Raw genomic sequence first — 24,302 nt, 5'->3', positions numbered from 1 at the left:
CATATTTGGCGCATCCAGTGAGCTTTTAAAACTCAGTACCATTTTTATTTGGTTGACACCTTTCTTACATTCCAGCTGATGGAAGGATTTGACTAGTGTAGAATTTCAAGGCTATACTATTTTACAGTGAGTGGCTTGCTTGCAGTCCATGACACCTAGTCTGGTTGAGACAGACGTCTCTCCCTTAGGACTATTGCAAGGGGGAACCAAATTGAATAGAAGGCACAAAATGAATAAAGTAGTTGATTTTTGAGATGCTTTATTAACATCAATAGCCCAGTGTAGAGATCAAGACTAGTGTCCTTGTGTCTTCACAGAACAGTCATCACAAACAACACAAGATATCCTAACCAGCCTGTGAACTGTGGAGGTGATATGAAGGGAAACAACAGAGAAAATTCAAGAGCATATGAAGTTACACATTACTCAGAAAGCTGCAGGTAGGAAGGCAGTATACATGGTAACTTAAGTCAAACTGCACTATGCATTACAGGGGTCTAGGGTTATGAAAGTTGGGCTGAGGACTACAATTCAACATGCATTTGCTTTACTTACGACGGAAATACTTTTAAACTGTCACTTCTGCAAGATCCTTAATTCACTTATATGCAGTCTTATGAGAAAGTTCAGTATCAGGTGGTTGTCTTGTTAGCTATTCTGCCATTTTAAATATAACCCGTTTTGATATTCATATATGTAGTCATATATTAAAGGGAAATTAGAATTTCCGAATGAGTAATAAAGATGTTAGCTGTTTTTTCCTTTAAGGAGAGTAAAGCAGAATCATTTTTATCTAAGTGATTTTTTTTTTTGGTTTTTTAGAGACAGGATGTTGTAATAAGGCCACTCCTACTACAACAGGGTTTCTCTGTGGCTTTGGAGCCTGTCCTGGAACTAGCTCTTGTAGACCAGGCTGGCCTCGAACTCACAGAGATCCACCTGCCTCTACTTCCTGAGCGCTGGGATTAAAGGTGTGCGCCACCACCTCCCTACTGAATCATTTCTAAGTGATGGTTTTGGTATGAGCATAAATACACAGAAAAGAGGCTATTCTTCTCAGACAAAAACCAACAGCTAATTTGGTTCATTAAGATACATTTTACAGCCACGTTGATGTGTCTGGCATTGATTCCAGAAAATTCTAGTGCTTCACTGGATCTCCCAGTTCGAGGCACTCCCATCACTGCCAGCTGATGATCTATGATGTTAGGCTCATGGAGACCACTGCAAATGCCACCTGGGAAAAAAGGAATATTAGCATCTTTTCTGCAAATGGCTAGTAAGCCTTAAAAGTCCTGTGATATACTTTTAAATCTGCTGGTTTTGGGGCAAAGTACTTTCACTAGTCATTGATTCAGCCAACTCATCATGCTCCAACTGGCTTAAAGAGTTTTCACTCCTAATTTCACATCTCCTAATCATCCCCCCCAACACACAGCAAGGGGATAATTTTGACCTGGTCTCCAGTAATTTGGGGTCTGTGTGCGGAAATTAAGACTCTTAAAGCTTCCAGTGATCTGAAAAGCACTAAACACAATGAACCATGTTGAAGAGAAGTAACAGGCTTGCTAGCTTGATAGGGTGGCTCTTGGCTGGTACAAGTATCCTTTACTGCTATTACCTCTCTCTCTCTCTTCATGGGGTAGCCCTTGTGCCTAGAATGTGTGTACAAACAATGAAGACTATGACATATGCCCACTTTTCTGCCAGGAGTCAGGTGGATTTGGGTATAAATGTCTGGCAGAAGATGCCAACACGACCAGCTCTCAACAGAATCATAGGGTGTCCAGTCTATGTGTACCCTTGGACAGACATGGACTTTGTGGGAAGTGTTCTTTATGACCTTCATGGGGATAGGTATTTCTCCCATCTCTACCAGAGGTTTCCACATTAGCACACTGGATCTGGGAGCCCTTCCAGAGAAATACCCAATGAGATGTGGTCTTAGGGCCTTGTGTCATAAAAACAGAATGTTGTCTCCACCTATTTTCTAGACCCAAATATAGCCCAAGCCTTAGCTCCCTGAAATACTCTTACATTTTGCCATTTGCTCTTTTGTTTGAAAGGATCCAGTTGTTTTTTTAGACAGGTCTATGTATCCCTATGTATTGGCTGGTTTTGTATATCAACTTGACACAAATTAGAGTCATCAGACAGAAAGGCACCCCAGTTGAGGAATTGCTTCCATAAGATCCAGCTGTAAGGCATTTTCTCAATTAGTGACCAATGGGGGAGAGCACAGCCCATTGTGGGTGCTGCTATTCTCTGGGCTGCTAGTTCTGGGTTCCATAAGAAAGCAGGCTGAGCAAGCCATGGGGAGCAAGTCAGTAAGCAGCACCCCTCCATGGCCTCTATATCAACCAGCTCCTGTCTTCAGGATCCTGCCCTGTTTAAATTCATGTCCTGACTTCCTTTGGTGATGAGCAGCAATGTGGAAGTGTAAGCTGAATAAACCTTTTCCTCCCCAACCTGATTTTTAGTCATGGTGTTTTTGTCACAGGAACAGAAACCCTAACTAAGACAAACTGGTACCAGCATAGTGGGATTTTACTGTGACACACCTGATCATGATTTTGGGAGGACTGTGGAAGGACTTTGGAACTTTGGACTAGAAGAGCCATTGAGTGTTGAGAGCTCAGTGAGATGTTCTGTGGGAATCTGGAAGATAAGGATGTTGAGAGCAGTGCACAAGATAGAGGCCTGGCTTGTGAAATTTCAGAGGAAAATTAAAGACTATCAGGGCTGTTTGCTATTTTGATTTAAAATTCTGAGGTTCTGGCTAGCTGGGGCTGAATAATCAGCTGTGATTAACAAGGTACCAGAACTACTGATGTGAAATCTTTACATTACTGGAACAATCTATGCTTGTTAGCTGGTACTAAGAAATTAGCATTGATTAAGAAGAGACCAGCATTACTGAGGTGAAGTCTTTTGGGAAGTGTTTTCAGAGAGCACAGAGATGCTGTGTTCCAGCTGTGGTCAAGGTTGTATCTTGTGCTGGAAGTCAGACTTGGTAATGGGTAAGTTACCCAGGTGGTACTGGTTTTGAAAGTAGGAATGGGTAGGTCATGGAGAACAGCTGGGGCTTGGCGCTGAGAGGCCAGGAGAGGCCATTGGTGAAGGTGCAGCCTCAGTGGTAGTTGAAGGCCCAGGACTGAAGGGGTCATGCAAAAACATTAGGCTTAGCACCATGAAGAGAGCCTATGAGAGGCTACTGGTGTAAGTGTAGTCCAGTGCAGCAAAAGACCCAGCATTTTAGAGATGCCAGTACAATGGGTGATGACCACTAAGAACAGTGGGAACAGCGGAGTGGAGCCTGCCAGAACCTAGAAGACAAGCTGTGTGCTACAGAGAGCAGAGGTGGAAAAGTGACCCAAGTTGTTTGGAGGAGCACAGAAGATTATGAATGGATCCCAGACCTTGGATGGTTGGAATTTGATTTTTCATTGATTTGATTGTAAATAACTGTGCCCTGATTTTTTCCTCTTGAAGTAAGAATTTTTTACTGGAGCCCACAGTTGAAAGGCTTTGAATTTTAAAAGAGATTGGATATTTTAAAGGAACTGAAATTTTAATGTGCTTAAATCTTTAAAATCTGTGTAACTTTTAAAGTTATTTATGTATTTATTTTTTTAGTTTATTAAAAATTTCCACCTCCTTCCCGCCTCCCATTTACCTCCCCCTCCCCCCTCCACTCCCTCTCCCTCTACTGTCCGAAGAGCAGTAAGGGTTCCCTGCTCTGTGGGAAGTCCAAGTTTCTCCCCCATCCGTCCAGGTCTAGGAAGGTGAGCATCCAAACAGGCTAGTCCCCCGCAAACCAGATGTGTAGTAGGATCCAAATCCAGTGCCATTGTCCTTGGCTTCTCAGCAGTCCTCATTGTCTGCCTTATTCAGGGAGTCCGGTTTTATTCCGTGCTTTTTCATTCTCAGTCCAGCTGGCCTTGGTGAGCTCCGATTAGACCAGCCCCACCATCTCGGTGGGTGGGAGCACCCCTCGCAGTCCTGACTTCTTTGCTCATGTTCTCCCTCCTTTTGCTCCTCATCAGGACCTTGGGAGCTCAGTCCGGTGCTCCAATGTAGGTCTCTGTCTCTATTTCCATCCAACGCCAGATGAAGTTTCTATGGTGATAAGCAAGATATTCATCAGTGTGGCTATAGGATCTGGCCTTTTCAGGCTCTCTCTCCTCAGCTGCCCAAGGAACTCGCTGGGGGCATCTCCCTGGACACCTGGGAACCCCTCTAGAGTCAAGTCTCTTGCCAACCCTCAAATGGCTCCCTTAATTAAAATATATACTTTCCTGCTCCCATATCCATGCCCCTTAGCGATCAGTTATTTATGTTTTTAACATGAGATCTTGGGGATGAATAAGAAAGGAAGTGTTGTGGTTTAACAGAGATGTGTTTGTGTGACAACCTTTTTCTTTTTTTTTTCTTTTTTTTTTCTCATGGTTTATTTTTTTTATATTTAAAAATTTCCATCTCCTTCCCTCCTCCTCCCCCCTCCCTCCCCTCCTCCTCCCCCTTCCCTCCCCTCCTTCTCCCCCTTCCCTCCCCTCCCCTCCACCCATACCTCCCCTCCCTCCCTCTCAAGGCCAAGGAGCCATCAGGGTTCCCCACTCTATGCTAAGACCAAGGTCCTCCCAACTCCCCCCAGGTCCAGGAAGGTGATCGACCAAGCTGAGAAGGCTCTCACAGAGCCCGTCCATGAAGAACAATCAGAGCCCAGAGCCATTGTCCTTTGCTTCTCAGTCAGCCCCCGCTGTTGGCCACACTCAGAGAGACGGGTTTGGTCGCATGATCCATCAGTCCCATTCCAACTGGAGTTGGTGATCTCCCATTAGTTCTGTCCAACCGTCTCCATGAGTGAACGCACCCCTCTCGTTCCTGACTTTCTCCCTCATGTTCTCGCTCCTTCTGCTCCTCATCGGGACCTTGGGAGCTCAGTCCAGTGCTCCAATGTGGGGCTCAGTCACCTTCCCCATCTGTCGCCAGCTGGAGGTTCCCTCACGGTCCTGACTTTCTTTCTTATGTTCTCTCTCCTTCTCCTCATCAGGACCTTGGGAGCTCAGTCCGGTGCTCCAATGTGGGGCTCTGTCATTTTCTTCATCTATCGTCAGGTGGAGGTTCTATGGTGATATGCAAGAAATTCATCAGTATGGCTATAGGAACTGGCCTTTTCAGGCTCCCTCTCCTCAGCTGCCCAAGGAACTAACTGGGGGCATCTCCCTGGAAACCTGGGAACCCCTCTAGGGTCAAGTCTCTTGACAACCCTCAGGTAGCTCCTTAAATTAAGATATATGCTTCCCTGCTCTCATATCCACCCTTCCTATATCCCAAGCACCCCATTCCTCCGAGCTCCCCCCCGCTCTCCCCTTCACACCTTTCTCTCCCCATCTTCCCTTGGCCCAGTCTTGCCCAACCCTCAAGTTCCCAATTTTGCCTGGCGATCGTGTCTACTTCCAATATCCAGGAGGATTACTATATCTTTTTTGGGAGTTCACCTTCTTATTATCTTCTCAAGGATCCCAAACTTATAGGCTCAATGTCCTTTAATTATGGCTAGAAACCGAATATGAGTGAGTACATCCCATGTTCAACTTTATGGGTCTGGGTTACCTCACTCAGAATAGTGTTTTCTATTTCCATCCATTTGCCTGCAAAATTCAAGATGTCATTGTTTTTTTACCGCTGAGTAGTATTCTAGCATGTATATATTCCACAGTTTCTTCATCCATTCTTCCACTGAAGGGCATCTAGGCTGTCTCCAGGATCTGGCTATTACAAATAATGCTGCTATGAACATAGATGAACAAATGCTTTTGTAGTATGATTGGGCATCTCTTGGGTAGATTCCCAATAGTGGAATTGCTGGGTCCTGGGGTAGGTTGATCCCGAATTTCCTGAGAAACCGCCACACTGCTTTCCAAAGTGGTTGCACAAGTGTGCATTCCCACCAGCAATAGATGAGTGTGCCCCTTACCCCACAACCTCTCCAGCAAAGGTTATTATTGGTGTTTTGGATTTTAGCCAATCTGACAGGTGTAAGATGATATCTCAAAGTTGTTTTGATTTGCATTTCCCTGATAGCTAGGGAGGTTGAGCATGACCTTAAGTGTCTTTTGGCCATTCGAACTTCTTCTGTTGAGAATTCTCTGTTCAGTTCAGAGCCCCATTTTTTAATTGGGTTAATTGGCATTTTACCGTCTAGTCTCTTGAGTTCCTTATATATTTTAGAGATCAGACCTTTGTCAGTTGCAGGGTTGGTGAAGATCTTTTCCCAGTCAGTAGGCTGCCTTTGTGTCTTAGTGACAATGTCCTTTGCTTTACAGAAGCTGCTCAACTTCAGGAGGTCCCATTTATTCAATGTTGCCCTTAAAGTCTGTGCAGCTGGGGTTATGCATAGGAAACGGTTCCCTGTGCCCATTTGTTGTAGAGTACTTCCCACTTTCTCCTCTATCAAGCTCAATGTGTTCAAATTAATATTGAGGTCTTTAATCCATTTGGACTTGAGTTTTGTGCATGGTGATAGATATGGATCTACTTTCATTCTTCTACAGGTTGACATCCAGTTATGCCAGCACCATTTGTTGAAGATGCCCTCTTTCTTCCATTGTGTACTTTTGGCTCCTTTATCAAAAATCAGGTGTTCATAGGTTTGTGGTTTAAGATCCGGGTCTTCTATACGATTCCATTGGTCAACTTCTCTGTTTTTATGCCAATACCAAGCCGTTTTCAATACTGTAGCTTTGTAATAGAGTTTGAAGTCAGGGATGGTAATGCCTCCAGAAGTACCTTTATTGTATAAGATTTTTTTGGCTATCCTGGGTTTCTTGTTTTTCCATATAAAGTTGATTATTGTCCTCTCAATCTCTGTGAAGAATTTTAATGGGACCTTGATAGGGATTGCATTGAATCTATAGATTGCTTTTGGTAGAATTGCCATTTTTACTATGTTGATCCTCCCAATCCACGAGCAGGGGAGATCCTTCCATTTTCTGGTATCCTCTTCAATTTCTTTCTTCAAAGACTTAAAGTTCTTGTCAAATAAATCCTTCACTTCCTTGGTTAGAGATACTCCCAGATATCTTATGCTATTTGTGGCTATTGTAAAAGGTGATACTTCTCTGATTTCCCTCTCTGCTTCCTTATCCTTTGTGTATAGGAGGGCGACTGATTTTTTGGAGTTGATCTTGTATCCTGCCACGTTACTGAAGGAGTTTATCAGCTGTAGGAGTTCTTTGGTGGAGTTTTTGGGGTCGCTTATGTATACTATCATATCATCTGCAAATAATGAAAGTTTAACTTCTTCCTTTCCAAATTGAATCCCCTTGATTCCCTTATGTTGTCTTATTGCTATTGCTAGAACTTCAAGCACTATATTGAAGAGATAAGGAGAGAGTGGACAGCCTTGTCGTGTTCCTGAATTTAGTGGGATAGCCTTGAGTTTCTCTCCGTTTAATTTGATGTTAGCTGTCGGCTTGCTGTAAATAGCTTTTATTATATTTAGGAATGACCCTTGTATCCCTAATCTCTCCAAGACCTTTATCATAAAAGGGTGCTGAATTTTGTCAAATGCTTTTTCAGCATCTAATGAGATGACCATATGGTTTTTTTCCTTCAGTTTGTTTATATGATGGATTACATTAATAGATTTTCGTATGTTGAACCAGCCCTGCATCTCTGGGATGAAGCCTACTTGATCGTAATGGATAATTTTTCTAATGTGTTCTTGGATTCGGTTTGCAAGTATTTTATTGAGGATTTTTGCGTCAATGTTCATGAGTGAGATTGGCCTGTAATTCTCTTTCTTGGTTGAGTCTTTGTGTGGTTTAGGTATCAGGGTAACTGTAGCTTCATAGAAGGAATTTGGCAGTGACTCTTGTGTTTCTATATTATGAAATACCTTAAGGAGTATAGGTATTAGGTCTTCTTGGAAGTTCTGGTAGAATTCCGCATTGAAACCATCTGGTCCTGGGCTCTTTTTGGTAGGGAGGTTTCTGATAACAGTTTCTAATTCTTCGCGACTAACAGGACGATTTAGAGCATTTACCTGGTCCTGGTTTAACTTTGGTATATGGTATTTATCTAAAAAACTGTCCATTTCTTTTACATTTTCCAATTTTGTGGCATACAGGCTTTTGTAGTAAGATCTAATGATTTTCTGAATTTCCTCTGTGTCTGTGGTTATGTCCCCCTTTTCATTTCTGATCTTGTTAATTTGTGTGTTCTCCCTCTGCCGTTTGATTAGTTTGGCTAAGGGTTTGTCAATCTTGTTGATTTTCTCCAAGAACCAGCTTCTTGTTTCATTGATTCTTTGGATTGTTTTCTGTGTTTCTATTTTGTTGATTTCTGCCCTCAATTTGATTATTTCCAGTCTTCTACTTCTCCTAGGTGAGTCTGCTTCTTTTTTTTCCAGAGTTTTCAGGTGTGCTGTTAAGTCACCAATGAGTGCTTTCTCCGTTTTCTTTAAGTGGGCACCTAGTGCTATGAACTTTCCTCTTAGCACTGCTTTCATTGTGTCCCATAGGTTTGAGTATGTTGTATCTTTGTTTTCATTAAATTCAAGAAAGACTTTAATTTCTTTCTTTATTTCTTCCTTGACCCAGGTGTGGATCAGTAGTTGACTGTTCAGTTTCCATGAGTTTGTGGGCTTTCTGGGGGTAGCATTGTTGTTGAATTCTAATTTTAATCCATGGTGATCCGATAAGACACAGGTGGTTACTAATATTTTTTTGTAACTGTGGAAGTTTGCTTTGTTACCAAGTATATGGTCAATTTTCGAAAAGGTTCCATGAGCCGCAGAGAAGAAGGTATATTCTTTCCTGTTTGGGTGGAATGTTCTATAGATGTCTGTTAAGTCCATTTGGTTCATTACCTCCATTAAGTCTTTCAATTCTCTGTTAGGTTTCTGTCTGATTGACCTGTCCATTGGTGAGAGAGGAGTGTTGAAGTCTCCAACTATTAGTGTGTGTGGTTTGATGGCTGCCTTGAGTTCTAGAAGTGTTTCTTTTACATAAGTGGGAGCTTTTATATTAGGGGCATAGATATTCAGGATTGAGACTTCATTCTGATGGATTTTTCCTGTTATGAGTATAAAGTGTCCCTTTCCATCTCTTCTGATTGATTTTAGTTTGAAGTCAACTTTGTTAGAAATTAGTATGGCCACACCCGCTTGTTTCTTAGGGCCATTTGCTTGATAAACCTTTTCCCAACCCTTTACTCTGAGTAGGTGTCTGTCTTTGTGGTTGAGGTGTGTTTCTTGTAAACAGCAAAATGTTGGATTCTGTTTTCGTATCCAGTCTCTTAGCCTGTGCCTTTTTATAGGTGAATTGAGTCCATAGATATTAAGTGATATTAATGACCAGTGGTTGTTAACTTCAGTCATTTTTAGTAGTAGAGTTTGTGTGTTTCCCTTCTTCTAGTTGTGCTGGTGAAGGGTCGCTAGATGCCTGAGTTATTGTCGGCGTTGTTGGACTCCTTGGTTTGTGATTTTCCTTCTATTACTTTCTGCAAGGCTGGATTTGTGGCTGCGTATTGTTTAAATCTGTTTTTGTCCTGGAATATCTTGTTTTCTCCATCAATGGTGAATGCAAGCTTTGCTGGGTATAATAGTCTAGGCTTGCATCCATGTTCCCTAAGTGTCTGTAGCACATCTATCCAAGCTCTTCTGGCTTTCATGGTTTCCATTGAGAAATCAGGTGTAATTCTGATAGGTTTCCCTTTATATGTTATTTGACCTTTTTCCTTTGCAGCTCTTAATATCTGTTCTTTATTCTGTATGTTTTGTGTTTTGATTATTATATGGCGTGGGGATGCTTTCTTTTGATCCAGTCTATTTGGTGTTCTGTAGGCTTCTTGTACCTTCATAGGAACATCCTTCTTTAGGTTGGGGAAGTTTTCTTCTATAATTTTGTTGAATATGTTTTCTGGGCCTTTGAGTTGTAATTCTTCTCCTCCTTCTACCCCAATTATTCTTAGGTTTGGTCTTTTCATGGTGTCCCAGATTTCCTGAATGTTTTGTGTTAGGAATTTGTTAGATTTGTTTAGTTCTTTAATCTGTGAGTTTATTTCCTCTATAGTATCTTCAGAGTCCGAGATTCTTTCTTCCATCTCTTGTATTCGGTTGGAAATACTTGTCTCTGAAGTTTCTGTTCGTTTACTCAGAGTTTCCATTTCCAGTCGTCCCTCAGATTGTGTTTTCTTCAATACCTCCATTTCATTTATCAGGTCTTGTACTGTTTCCCTTACCTGTTTGATTGCTTTTTCTTGTTTTTCTTGTTTTTCTTGGGTATCTTTGAGAGATTTATTTATTTCGTCTACCTTTTTGTTTGTCATCTCCATTTCTTTATGGCAGTTTTTTACCTCCTGTTTAAGGTCCTCTATTATTTTCATAAAGTACTGTTTAATGTCGGTTTCTTCTATATCTTCTGGGGTAGGGTGTTCAATTCTTGTTGTTTCGGGATGTCTGGATTGTGGTGATGTCATGTTGCCTTTCATGTTGTTGGAGGAGCTCCTGCATTGGCACCTGCCCATCTCTTCCTTCAAAAGGAGCCCGGAGGTGTTGGTGTCCTAGACCAATAATTGCTGTGACTGAAACTGGTTGGATCTCCCCAGTGCCAGAGGAGGACCTATTCTTTGCGTCACAATCTGAAGAAGCCCACACTCCCTTGCAGGAATCCTCAGACCTGCCTGGAGGCCAGGGTCCGACTCCTCTGGGTGGATGGCCTTAGAACAGGAGCAGGACACCTGAGAACACTAGGGAAAGCTTGGGAGACACACAGGGAAGGGAGAAACCGACACGAGCCTGCAGAGGGAAGTGGGGGTAGGGGGTCTGTGCTCTCTTCCAGGGCAGGTTGCCCCAGGGTCCACATTCACTCACCAGTTCAGATGGAGTGTCAGGGCACAGGATCAGGGATTCCAGGCAGCCCAGGGTTGCAGCCCAGACAAAAGGGCCAAGGTGGGGGCAGGGCGGGATGGAATACCACACAGCGAACCTGGCAGCACAATCTGAAGGAGCCCGCACCCCTCCACAGGAATCCTCAGACGTGCCTGGAGTCCAGAGTCTGACCCCTTTGGGTGGATGGCCTTAGAACTGGAGCAGGACACCCCAAAGAATGATGGATCCTCTGGCAGACTGTCAGGTCCCCTTGCAGGCCAAGCAGCTCTCAGACAAAGGCCTACCTTGCCCCGGGCAGTCAAATGAAGGAGGGGACCTCCCACTGGCCTGGGTGCACTCAATTCCAGGTCCCCAGAGCCCAAACAGGCTGAGCTGTGGGATTTTGTGGCCCCAAAGACGGGAGGATGAGGCAGGGGGAGGGGGGGAAGATTCTGGGTGCAAGCTGGGAAGGGACAGGGAGAGAGAGGCGGTATCCGGGGAGAATAACCCCTGCAGGAAGAGCAGGAAGTGTGCTGGTGGCAGGGGGAGTTGTGGAGAGTCGGTGGTCCCTCTTCGGGCAGCTGCCGCGGTTCGGGCACTCACTCCTCACTCACCCCAAAGAATGATGGATCCTCCTGCAGACTGTCAGGTCCCCTTGCAGGCCAAGCAGCTCTCAGACAAAGGCCTACCTTGCTCCGGGCAGTCAAATGAAGGAGGGGACCTCCCACCGGCCTGGGTGCACTCAATTCCAGGTCCCCAGAGCCCAAACAGGCTGAGCTGTGGGATTTTGTGGCCCCAAAGACGGGAGGATGAGGCAGGGGGAGGGGGGGAGGATTCTGGGTGCAAGCTGGGAAGGGACAGGGAGAGAGAGGCGGTATCCGGGGAGAATAACCCCTGCAGGAAGAGCAGGAAGTGTGCTGGTGGCAGGGGGAGTTGTGGAGAGTCGGTGGTCCCTCTTCGGGCAGCTGCCGCGGTTCGGGCACTCACTCCTCACTCACCCCAAAGAATGATGGATCCTCCTGCAGACTGTCAGGTCCCCTTGCAGGCCAAGCAGCTCTCAGACAAAGGCCTACCTTGCTCCGGGCAGTCAAATGAAGGAGGGGACCTCCCACAGGCCTGGGTGCACTCAATTCCAGGTCCCCAGAGCCCAAACAGGCTGAGCTGTGGGATTTTGTGGCCCCAAAGACGGGAGGATGAGGCAGGGGGAGGGGTGGAGGATTCTGGGTGCAAGCTGGGAAGGGACAGGGAGAGAGAGGCAGTATCCGGGGAGAATGACAACCTTTTTCTTAATAGATGGTATCTCCAATACTATGATGCTCCTTTCAATCAGTTTTTCACTTTCTCTTAAATAATCTGTTATTTTGTGTCAATACTGTCCATCTCTGTTTTCCCATTTCACCTTACCCTTCCTTTCAGAATCTACTCTTAATTGGTTTTACTTCATAGAAACTTGTCAAAAAAAGTCATTAAGTCATTTAGTCATTATCTCCACTTTCTCATTTTCTACTTTCTCCTTAGTCTACTTCATCTAGACCTCCATTCCCAAGAAGAACCCTAAAGTTAATTTTTTTCCAAGTGGTCTCTTGGCCTTGAGTGGCATCATAGTCAACCTCTCACTAAATTCAGAACAAATTACCTCTCTTTGCCACAAGGACCACCCATCATGCTTCAGATTTCTGTGATGTTGTAATAGGACCAGTACTGCTGCCTCATGAAGGTGGCTACAAAGTGCAAACCTCTTGTTGATGGGCATGAAGGGTGAGTTCTCAAAGCTCTGTGCTCATTCTTCCTCTTTGGGCTTTAGACCAGACACAGGCTCTGGGAGACTGGGAGATTTGAAATAATCATGTTGAGTCAGGTACTGTGGCTTGGAAGCAGAAACATGAAGATCAAAAGTTTATGTTCATTTTCAGTTACACAATAAGTTTCTAGTTGGAAGCCTACCAAAGTGACATCCAAAATATATGACTGTTGGCTGAAGTAATCAATGAAGCAGTCATACCAGCAAGTTTTTTTGATAGGAAGGTCAATTTAAAAAAAATAAGAAAAAAATAAGGTTTACACTTATTCTATAAATGAAAAGAGCAGCTGTGGATGTAGCTTAGTGGTAGAGCACTGTGCAAGGCCTTGTATTTAATCCATAATACCACAATAAAAACAAAATGAAAAACCCAAGAATGAACATTGTGATGGCCTATTACTTAACAGGTATGCTTAAATTCCAGCACTAGTGGGTTAGAGAAGTTCTATAAAAGAACAATGGGGCCAGCAGAGAACAGTATCCCTGGAGAGCTGGCTGGGAATGCTCATCTAAACAGGGATGATGCTTGACTCCCAGTGGGCCTTATAAGGGAATGCCAACCAATTGGTAGTTATTTCTGCTTTTCAAGAGAATGTAGGAATTTGGTTTCTACATAAAAATCTGATTTTAAATGCTGGCAATTTAATTTTTTTTTAGATCAGACTACTTGTTTCAAAATACATTCACATGAACTCTGCTAGTCCAGAAATGTGCTCTTCAAGGTTGTTTTTAGCCTCTGCAATGTAAAGACAGGAGAGAGCTGTCATCCTCTATGTGGGAATATCTTAGGGTTTCCCCTCATCAGCTCCTTTCTCTTGAGAATGGTACAGGCACTCTCTGCATATTATCACTCTGGGCTCAGATTTACCCTGGGTACTAGCTTTAACTATTAGTATTCTTTTTTAATTCTTTGATAATTTTTAACTATTGGTATTTTTAAAAATATTTATTTATTTATTATGTATACAATATTCTTTCTGTGTGTATGTCTGCAGGCCAGAATATTCTTTCTGTGTGTATGTCTGCAGGCCAGAAGAGGGCACCAGACCCCATCACAGATGGTTGTGAGCCACCATGTGGTTGCTGGGAATTGAACTCAGGACCTTTGGAAGAGCAGGCAATGAGCCATCTCTCCAGCCCACTATTGGTATTTTTTAATTAAAAGAAATTGTTTGAGACAGAGTTTCATTATGCAGTTCTGGTTGGCAAGGAATTCACTTTGTAGACCAGACTCATCTCAAACTCACAGAGATCTGGTAGTTTCTCAATCTGTTTTCCATGGGTGGCTGTAAAGTTGCCTAGTTATAGTCTAGATGGAACAGAAAGGGCTACTAGGGAGCTCAGAACATTTTAGACCTAGAGCTCTCAGCCTGTTGCCTTCAATCTGTATGGTCAGGATGCCCAGAGGGTATTGGCTAGTTTACACCCTGTCTCTGACTTTAGGTGACTACTTACCTCTTGTTTCTCTGGAATGCTTCTGTGGAAGACCTTTAGTCTAATAACAGTTAACAAGAAGACTGGAAAGACATGCATTATACACTTATCTTGTTTTGTTTAGCAATATAACACTGGATGCATCTCTCTGTGTGTTCTGTCTTGAACATGGCAGAAAGGTTGGAGTTCTTGGTGTCACCATCCAGCATAATAACTCTGTCGTTTTCGTGGCCCAGTTTAGCCAGAGCCAAACCACATGCTTTTTTTTTCTAGAAGAAAAAGTCAAGTGGTCAGAGTTTCTTGGTACACTTAGAAAGATGTTACTACTTTATAGGTTTATAATTGATAAATTTCTGATTTACCAACAGTATCCTTCAGAATCACACATATGGTGGTTCATACCTGTAACTTCAGAACTCAAGAAGGATAATGAATTCAAGTCTAGCCTGGGCTCTAGTGAGACCCTATTTCAAAAAACAAATAAAAAAAACCTTTCCCCAAACCAACCAACCCACACCCCAAAAAGAAGACATTTCAGAGTTAATATAAAGGAGGCACAATTATATATACAGCTTATAATCATCAATCAAATTTCATTATTGTCTACCAACTAGTTCATCCATAGAGATCAGAATAAATGAAGACTCGTGTATTAAGGAAGTAATTTTTTTTAAAGTTACTTATTATGTATACACTATTCTGCCTGCATGTATGCCTGCAGGCCAGAAGAGGACACCAGATCTTATTATAGATGGTTGTGAGCCACCATGTGGTTGCTGGGAATTGAACCCAAGGCCTCTGGAAGACTAGCCAGTGCTCTTAACCTCTGAGCCATCTCTCCAGCCCCAAGAAATTGCAAAAAAAAAACCCACATGATGATGTACATGACTTTAGTTAATCTTCCACATTTTTGCATACCATGTCATCAGCTATGTAAATTGGTGAGGTTATATTTATATCCATGATGTTGATTTGAGGTGAGTCCTCAATAGGGGGTGGTGGTTCAAGAATCCTGTTGATCTGTGTCTGACTCTCAATTAATTTGATAATTGCATTTGTGGCACTGGCTTTCCATACCAACTTCCTGCATTCTCAATATCTATAACAAAACAAAGGATATTCACTCTAGGTGCTTAATGAGTCTTTCAGATTATCTATCTGAAAGTCACTTTGAGAGAATAGATATCTGAATATGAATCACTGAAATAAGGACTGACATAGGGGTTCTGGGATGGAACTGCAGTAAGAGCAGCTTAAGAAAGGTCCTGAGGCTTTTGAGTGAGGCACTGATGCATATGTTGGTGAATGGAGAGTTTATGAAAAAGAACAAGGCTGAAAATACAGACCAAGCAGAGTGACGTTATGTGTATGAATTTTTACCCAAAGCAAGATTGGAAACCATGAAAAGTTTGAAAGGGGCGTGGGAGTAAATGATCAGATGTGCTATAGAAAGATTACACTTCAGTAACTGGGTATGTAAGGAGGAATGTAAGTAAAGGTAAGGAAAACATTCAGGTTCTGGCAGGGGCTCATTAAAGTTGTCATTTACCAAATTAGAACCAGAATAAGGCTGTATCTTTTGGGAGGAGCCACAGATCAGTGTTATTCTAAATTGTCTATATTAATTTTAAAAAGATGAATCACATCTTATTCAACTACTTTAACTTGAAAAACTAAATTTGAGGTAGACAATTCCAGATGGCAATCTTGAAATGTACAAAGAGTTATATCTTGTATTATGCCCCATTTCCCCCCAGTTTTAATACTTTACGCAATGGATTAGGTGAATAAAAATGTAATAATGAAAGTGAAAAACACTTAGTGAAGCTCCTCTACTTGAGAATGGCCATACTAACCGTCTAGAGATTCAGTGAGAAATATAGAGTTTTGGACTAGGAAAGTGTTTAAGAGGCTTCTTTAAACTAGCTGATGTTTTTATTTGTAAATTAATTAGAATGAAAAAGATTTTATTTAAAAAATCAGTCTGTCACTAGCCCCAGTTCCCAAGCTTCAAGATCTGCCTAGTCAGTGCCTCTTTCTATCTGTTCTGCTCCATGGACAAATGTTTTGAATACTTGCAGGAATAAAACACTTACTTGGCATGCCTCTGGCCTTGAAGGTCTTGACAACCACAGCAGTGGGCTTGCCTCTCACTTGAGCTGTCTGTGAGTACACATGGCATAGGGTCTCAACGTTATGCCTATCCACCACATAAGTATTCCACATGTCATCAAGGAGGTTATATTACATTGAGGAAGGAGGATGGGACAGAAAGAAGGCACAACAACAAAGGAACAATTACCCGAAGGCTTCACAACACTTCTGGTAGACAGCAATGCAGTGTTCAATGGACATGGAGCCACTGTGTCCAATACAGTTCACATCAAAGATTGCCACGACATCGTCCATAGTGTAGTAGGATTCAAAGGCCAATGCCTTCCAGAGACTCCCCATCACCAAGAAGACAGAACACCTGGTAGCTAGAAACAAATCAAGAAACAGTTAGGACCCTGCTGGGGGTCACTTGGGCCCCAAGCAAATCAATTTCAGGGAGATTAGCTAAAAAGAAGAAGAAAGAGGAGAGAGGGAGGAAGGGAGGGAGACAGACAGACAGACAGACTGACTGAGTGACTGACTCTGGGAGCTGCTTCAGACTCCAAAATGTCCTTAAGATTATTTTCCTCATCATTTTTCCCAAGTTTAGCAGCTGAGGAAATGAAGTCTGAGCCTCATGAGACACTTTACTTTTGACCAACAGTCTCAGTATACCTCTAAGACTATTTTTAGCTGTTTCTGCTTCCTTTCCTGGTTTGTCATCAAACAAGAGGGAACGAGAAAGTAAGTCCCTGAAACATGTAAACAAGGTAATACACTTTCTCCCCCAGAAAGTTTCATTGGCACCTTTTATTTCTGACCTTAAAATTTCTTTACAAATCATCATAGTAATAGAAACACCCTACCTAGGAAGCTATGCTCCACCATAAATAGCACACCCCTCTGTAGCAGATACATGAACCATTTATACCAATAAAATGCGCTCTAGACCTCTTGGAAGTACTGTGGGTTTAAGAAAAGTTGTTTTAAAAATGTTTTATTATTTTATGTTTATGAGTGTTTTGCCTGTGTGTATGTCTAAGAAAATGTCAGATCCCTTGGAACTGGAGTTATAGACAGTTGTGAACTGCTATGTAGGTGCTGGGTATCCAATCTGGGTCTTTTGGAGGAACAGCCAGTACTCTTAACTTGCTGAGCCACTTATCTTCCTAACCCTTAAGGAAAGTTATTAAACTCAAGGTTGTCACTAAGAGGCAATCATGGGTGAAAATTTACAGCAGTGAGAAATGTGTGAGTAAACTGTGAGAAATGGAACAAGAAAGTTGCTGGAAGGGTGGAGGAAACACAACTAAAAACACAACTTCCAAAGGGATCCTCTGAGTTGAAATGAGGCCTCCAAGGAGCTAGGTAGCTATCTCCTGAGATCCTATGAAAGATAAACATCACACCATGGAGAAACTGAACCAGAGGAGCTCTAGATTCAGGATCACAACATGCTGCTCAGGTCTAAACCAGGCATTTCACTTGTAGTACTACTCATCACAAGCAGCAGATGATGAACACAGGTCCAAGAAAGATACCATGAACCACCCCAGTAAAGGACATGTGTTACTAATATTTTGTGGCTCCTAATGCAAAGTACATGTTGTTCATTCTACAGTGAAACTCTGCAGGTCAGAAAACATGAAGCGGTCTCAGAAAATATTCATATTCTAATACTCTAGTTACCACTTAGACCCAACCAAAGATGCCAGAACAGTTCCACGAATGAGGTTATTTACTGCTTCAAAACTTTGCAACCAAAGCTTTCAAAACCATCTTCTTCTCAAACTAATGAGGTAAAGTGCAAGGGGATAGTGAAATGGATTTTTGTAAGTGCCTTACTTGGCTTGGTCAAAGTACTTGCCAGTATATGCCATCCCGCAGGCAGCCTCTAGTCCTTGCCCATGCCATCCTGTTGCCACATTAACAAATGGTAGTCCCTGTAAGAGAAAAGAGACCCAGTGAACATAGGAACAGCTGCATAACATGGGCTTCAGGCTAGTACTCAGTGCAAGCTACTCCTGCTGACCCACGGGAACAACCCCTTCCACCCCACTGCATGAAATCCTCTTTGCCACTTCTACAAAGTCTCAGATCAATGTAATAAGATGGCTGTCGGTCAAGCCTGGGGCCTTCCCTGAACTGGAAACTGGGTGACAAAGATAAGGATGACACCCACTGCCACAGAATCCACAGTATCGTGATGGCAAGTGGAGCTTTTAGAACACAGAGGAAGGAACCTAAGTGCAAAACAGAAAATGTAAAGCATTTTTATAGTCTTTGGTCTACCTGTGCACAAGTCAGATGTTAAGTTTTTTGAGAATATGGGTTTTTAACTATAAACACAAAAGCATTTGAGTATTCTAGGCAGTGCCAATGTTTGTGACTAACTTTCTGTCACTCTACCTCCCCTTGGCTAATATCCATTACTCTATATACAGCAGGTTACTAGTATTCCATAGGGAGAATGTACTCTCCTACAGGATGAAAAGCCATGCCAAAATGCTGCTGCTTTGGTGGGAGACACCTTGCTCCTGAGAGCTTCCAGACATACAAAATTTATTCATTGCCACTATCCACCAAGGACAGGAGCAGATGTGAAGTGGTGCAAACCTGAGCCTAGGAGACAAACTGCGTGTGCTGCAGACGCCAGAATTCAGGAGGTTGAGCTACCCAAGCCCTTTGGACCCCAGAGGATTGTATTATGAGTGACTCCGAGATAATGGACATTGAGCTACAGGATTTGACGTATACTGCTGAATTTTGGGTTTTGCTTTCACTGTTTCTATGTCCTGGTTCTCCCTTTTGGAGGATGAAAGTATATAACTTTTTTTTTTTTACTTTGTAGGATTTCAGTTAAGAGACATTGATCTTTTAAAGAGACACTGAACTTGTAAAGTGTTAGAAGGTGACTTGTAAAGTTGTACTGTATTTTTTTCGAGGGGTGCAATGAACTTTATTGATGGTATTCAAGAGAGTAGGGCTCCCTAAGCCCCTCCTGCTATTCTGGGGGTCTGGGATGGAAACTGTGAGGGAGATGCTCATTGTGAAGGGTTGAGTTAGGACAGGGACTGCTCAGCAGCCGAGGGCCTCTCTCTTGCTGTGTCCTTGCTGGGATGGGTGGTCAGGGCAGGCAGGCTTCTTACTCCTTGGAGGCCATGTAGGCCATGAGGTCCACCACTCTGTTGCTATAGCCAAATTCATTGTCGTACCAGGAAATGAGCTTCACAAAGTTGTCATTGAGAGCAATGCCAGCCCCAGCATCGAAGGTGGAGGAGTGGGAGTCACTGTTAAAGTCACAGGAGACAACCTGGTCCTCAGTGTAGCCCAGGATGCCCTTTAGTGGGCCCTCAGATGCCTGCTTCACCACCTTCTTGATGTCATCATACTTGGCGGCTTTCTCCAGGCGGCATGCCAGATCCACGACGGACACATTGGGGGTAGGAACAGGGAAGGCCATGCCCGTGAGCTTCCCGTTCAGCTCTGGGATGACTTTGCCAACAGCCTTGGCAGCGCCAGTGGATGCAGGGATGATGTTCTGGGCAGCACCACAGCCGTCTCTCCACAGCTTCCCAGAGGGGCCATCCACAGTCTTCTGGGTGGCCGTGATGGCATGGACTGTGGTCATGAGTCCTTCCATGATGCCAAAGTTGTCATGGATGACCTTGGCCAAGGGGGCCAAGCAGTTGGTGGTGCAGGAAGCATTGCTGACAATCTTGAGGGAATTGTCATACTTGTCATGGTTCACACCCATCACAAACATGGGGGCATCCGCAGAAGGGGCGGAGATGATGACCCTTTTGGTCCCACCCTTCAAGTGGGCCCCAGCCTTCTCCATGGTGGTGAAGACACCGGTCGACTCCACAACATACTCGGCATCACCCCATTTGATGTTGGCGGGATCTCGCTCCTGGAAGATGGTGATGGCCTTCCCGTTGATGACGAGCTTCCCGTTCTCAGCCTTGACTGTGCCTTTGAACTTGCCGTGGGTGGAGTCATACTGGAACATGTAGACCATGTAGTTGAGGTCGATGAAAGGGTCATTGATGGCAACAATGTCCACTTTGCCAGAAGTGAAGGCAGCCCTGGTAACCAGGCGCCCAATACGGCCAAATCCGTTCACTCCGACCTTCACCATCGTGTCTCTGGAACGAGGCTGGCCCTGCACGAAAAGAAGTGGCTGTCTCTAGAACAGGGAGGAGCAGAGAGCCAGTTGTACTGTATTTTATAATGTGATATTAACGTGAACGCTAGGAAACAAGCAAGAAAGGAAAAGTTATGGTTTAACAGTGACATGTTTGTGTCAAGTTAAGAGATGGAGCATGCTGGTTAGTTTTTATTGTCAAGTTGACCAACTTAGTGTCATCTAAGAAGGAGCCTCAACTGAAGAATTGCCTCAGTAAGACTGACCCATTTCTATGTCTGATATAGACTATTTTGATTGATGATTGATTTTGGAAGGCCCAGCTGTACCCCACTGTTGGCAGTACCATCCCTAGGCAAGGGGATCTAGATTGTGTATGAAAGCTATCTGTGTATGAGTTAGAGAGGAAAGCAAGCCAGTAAAGCAGCTTGAGTTTCTGTTTTGACTTCTCTAAATGATAGGCTGTGATCTAGAAGTTAAAGTCAAATAAATCCTTTCCCCTCAAGTTGTTTTTGGCCAGAGTGTTTCATTAGCAACAGAAAAACAGCTAGAGTAAGAAGCCCTGGCTTCCAGATGTCTTACATGCCCTTGGAGCACAGACCTACAATATCTCTGCTTCCTCCTAGCTGTGGAGCAGAAGGAAAATAAGTCTTAGGACTTCATCTTTTGGCATGGAATCAGAGCCTCCACTCAGGAGTAGGAGATATAGGACAGATTGAGATTGTGGGTGCGGTGCCCGTAAGAAGCCTGACATGGCACAAGGGTCCAAAAAGGATTCTTATCCCACATTTTTTATATGCTATTTTTGTAGCCCAGTCTGGCCTGGAGCTACACAGTTTAGGCTGGCCTCAAATTTGGTAATTTTCCTGTCTCAGCTGCCTGAGTGTATAGATTACAGGTATGTGTCATATCCAGATAGGGTTTTCTTTTTCTTATCAACTACTATGCACTGAGAAGTACAACTCAGTGGTGGCAACTAGAATGAAGGTATGGACACTCCCACGGGGAAGAATTCGCTTCCAGGGAGTTCTTATCTTTGTTCCAGCACCAAGTAGTTTTCAAGAAGTTGTTCATACAAAGATCTTTTGGCTACTCATCAGGCTTGCTTAACAAAAAAAAAAACACCAAAAAACAACCCCCCCAACCCAAAAAACCCAAAACAACAAAACAACAACAACAACAAAAACAAACAAACAAACAAAAAAAGAGAAAACTTGTGAAACTAAAAGCCCTTCAGTTTGGGTTGATGCTTCTTCTAAGTCATCTTCAGTTTTATGCAAGTTCAACAAGGCAGATTTATTGAAGTCACCTGCCTCTCAAAGCAGCACAGAGGATGGGAAAAGTATGATCTACCAATGGGGACTTCAGCACTAGGTGGAGTGAGGTGGAACACCAAGATGGCCAGCTGCCACATTACATCCTTCCTGCCATACATGTCATATGGCTCCAAATGGGCCTCACTAGAACAATTCTGTACTGTGAATAAAAAAGACAACAAAATAGCAAATGGCCCATTTTAAGGCCCCATTTCAAATGACATCTATTGTCATATGGTGCCTTGAAAGTGTAGTTTAAGAAGCAAGCATCAAGCAAGGTACACACTCTAATTCCAGAACTCAGAAGTTAGAGGTAGGGAGCACTCCTCGCAGTTCAGACTTCCTTGCTCATGTTTTCCCTCCTTCTGCTCCTCATTTGGACCTTGGGAGCTCAGTCCGGTGCACCAATGTGTGGCTCTGTCTCTATCTCCATCCATCGGCAGATGAAGGTTCTATGGTGATATGCAAGATATTCATCAGTATGGCTATAGGATCTGGCCTTTTCCGGCTCCCTCTCCTCAGCTGCCCACGGAACTAGCTGGGGGCATCTCCCTGGATACCTGGGAACCCCTCTAGAGTCAAGTCTTAATAATCCTAAGATGGCTCCCTTAATTAGGATATATGCTTCCCTGCTCCCATATCCACCCTTCCTATATCCCAACCATCCCATTCCCCCAAGCTCTCCCCATCCTCCCCTTCACACTTTTCTCTCCCCATCTCCCCTTGCCCCCATCCCACCCCACCCCCAAGTTCCCAATTTTTGCCCAGCAAACTTGTCTACTTCCAATATCCAGGAGGATAACTATATGTTTTTCTTTGGTTTCACCTTCTTATTGTCTTCTCAAGGATTACGAATTATAGGCTTGATGTCCTTTATTTATGGCTAGAAACTGATTATGAGTGAGTACATCCATGTTCATCTTTTTGGGTCTGGGTTACCTCACTCAGAATAGTGTTTTCTATTTCCATCCATTTGCATGCAAAATTCAAGATGTCATTGTTTTTTATCGCTGAGTAGTACTCAAATATATATATATATATATATATATATATATATATATATATATTCCACAGTTTCTTCATCCATTCTTGTAGCGGTGGTTGGAGGAATTTGGAAATAACCAAAAATAGTCCTTTTAGAATAAATCAGTTTTAATAAAGGGAGAAAATGGGATAAATTTACAGAGCCAAGGTTCCAGGGAAGAGCAGCGAACCAAGAGGAAGAAGAAGGGGTGGGCCTACCCCAAACCCGGTTCTTTTAAAGGTATCCTTCGCCCCTGAGGCGGCCACGCCCCTCATACAAGGGATTGGTCAGCTGCTCCAACACATTCTTCCACTGAAGGGCATCTAGGTTATTTCCAGGTTCTGGCTATTACAAATAATGCTGCTATGAACATAGTTGAACAAATGCTTTTGTAGTATGATTGGGCATCTTTTGGGTAAATTCCCAAGAGTGGAATTGCTGGGTCCTGGGGTAGGTTGATCCCGAATTTCCTGAGAAACCGCCACACTGCTTTCCAAAGTGGTTGCACAAGTGTGCATTCCCACCAGCAATGGATGAGTGTACCCCTGACCCCACAACCTCTCCAGCAAAGGCTATCATTGGTGTTTTTTGATTTTAGCCAACCTGACAGGTGTAAGATGGTATTTCAAAGTTGTTTTGATTTGCATTTCCCTGACAGCTAAGGAGGTTGAGCATGACCTTAAGTGTCTTTTGGCCATTTGGACTTCTTCTGTTGAGAATTCTCTGTTCAGTTCAGAGCCCCATTTTTTAATTGGGTTAATTAGCATTTTGAAGTCTAGTCTCTTGACTTCCTTATATATTTTAGAGATCAGACCTTTGTCAGACTGCAAGGAGTGCTCCCATCCACTGAGATGGTGGGGCTGATCTATTCGGAGCTTACCAAGCCCAGCTGGACTGGGACTGAAAAAGCATGGGATAAATCCCTGAACATGGCAGACAATGAGGGCTGCTGAGAAGCCAAGGACAATGACACTGGATTTGGATCCTACTGGCTTTGGGGGGGCCTAGCCTGTTTGGATGCTCACCTTCCTAGACCTGGATGGAGGGGGGAGGAACTTGGATTTCCCATAGGGCAGGGAACCCTTACTGCTCTCTGGACAGGAGAGGGAGGAGGAGTGGAGGGGGGAGGAGGAGGTAAATGGGAGGCAGAAATTTTTAATAATGAAAAAAAGAAGTTAGAGGTAGGAAGATAAGGATTCATGGTCAGTCTGGGTTACATGGAATTGGAGGCTAGCTTGGGCTACACAAGCCCTTGTCTCAGAACGTAACAAAACAAAGAAAGACCCCCACCACTGGAAAAAAAAACATCAAGCAGCAGTATTCCCCTCTCATTATACCTTTGAAAGGATGAATCGGTCATTGTCTGGGTTCTCTGGGCCTGTTTATATCTCATCGTGTAGAAGAATAGCAGACATGATCTCATCAGCACTGCTATGTGGTGTAAGATGGCTGAAAGGCAGACACAATACAAGTCACTTCTCACAGGCAAATGTTCCCAGTGGGTACCTTATACTTTTATGTATAGCAGAAGTACACTGTGTCTTTGAACTAAAAGCAGCAGTCATTTCCCCTAGCCTGACTGAATTCAACTAAGCATCAGAGATGCTGGG

General features: G+C 43.4%; 2 protein-coding genes across 2 annotated transcripts in view; both read right to left on the bottom strand.

Moving 5' to 3' along the window:
- Positions 1–989: 989 nt before the first annotated feature.
- Tktl1 (transketolase like 1) overlaps positions 990–24,302 on the bottom strand; it is a 45,148-nt gene continuing 21,835 nt past the window's right edge. Inside the window, 12 exon segments of the mRNA XM_038315910.2 lie at positions 990–1,237; positions 14,133–14,172; positions 14,216–14,380; positions 15,018–15,169; positions 15,172–15,210; positions 16,208–16,335; positions 16,414–16,563; positions 16,565–16,591; positions 18,051–18,148; positions 24,030–24,070; positions 24,073–24,101; positions 24,103–24,141. Of these exon segments, the coding sequence (XP_038171838.2) occupies positions 990–1,237; positions 14,133–14,172; positions 14,216–14,380; positions 15,018–15,169; positions 15,172–15,210; positions 16,208–16,335; positions 16,414–16,563; positions 16,565–16,591; positions 18,051–18,148; positions 24,030–24,070; positions 24,073–24,101; positions 24,103–24,141 (1,156 nt within the window).
- On the bottom strand, positions 19,278–20,377 carry LOC119804638 (glyceraldehyde-3-phosphate dehydrogenase-like). Its single transcript, XM_038316134.1, has one exon. It carries the CDS (start codon positions 20,344–20,346, stop codon positions 19,351–19,353), a length of 996 nt encoding a protein of 331 aa, XP_038172062.1. The 5' UTR covers positions 20,347–20,377; the 3' UTR covers positions 19,278–19,350.

The sequence above is a fragment of the Arvicola amphibius genome, chromosome X, assembly GCF_903992535.2.
Source record: "Arvicola amphibius chromosome X, mArvAmp1.2, whole genome shotgun sequence".
Classification (NCBI taxonomy): Eukaryota; Metazoa; Chordata; class Mammalia; order Rodentia; family Cricetidae; genus Arvicola; species Arvicola amphibius.
Note: the sequence above shows the minus strand (reverse complement) of the source record. Positions and strands in the feature narration are given on the sequence as shown.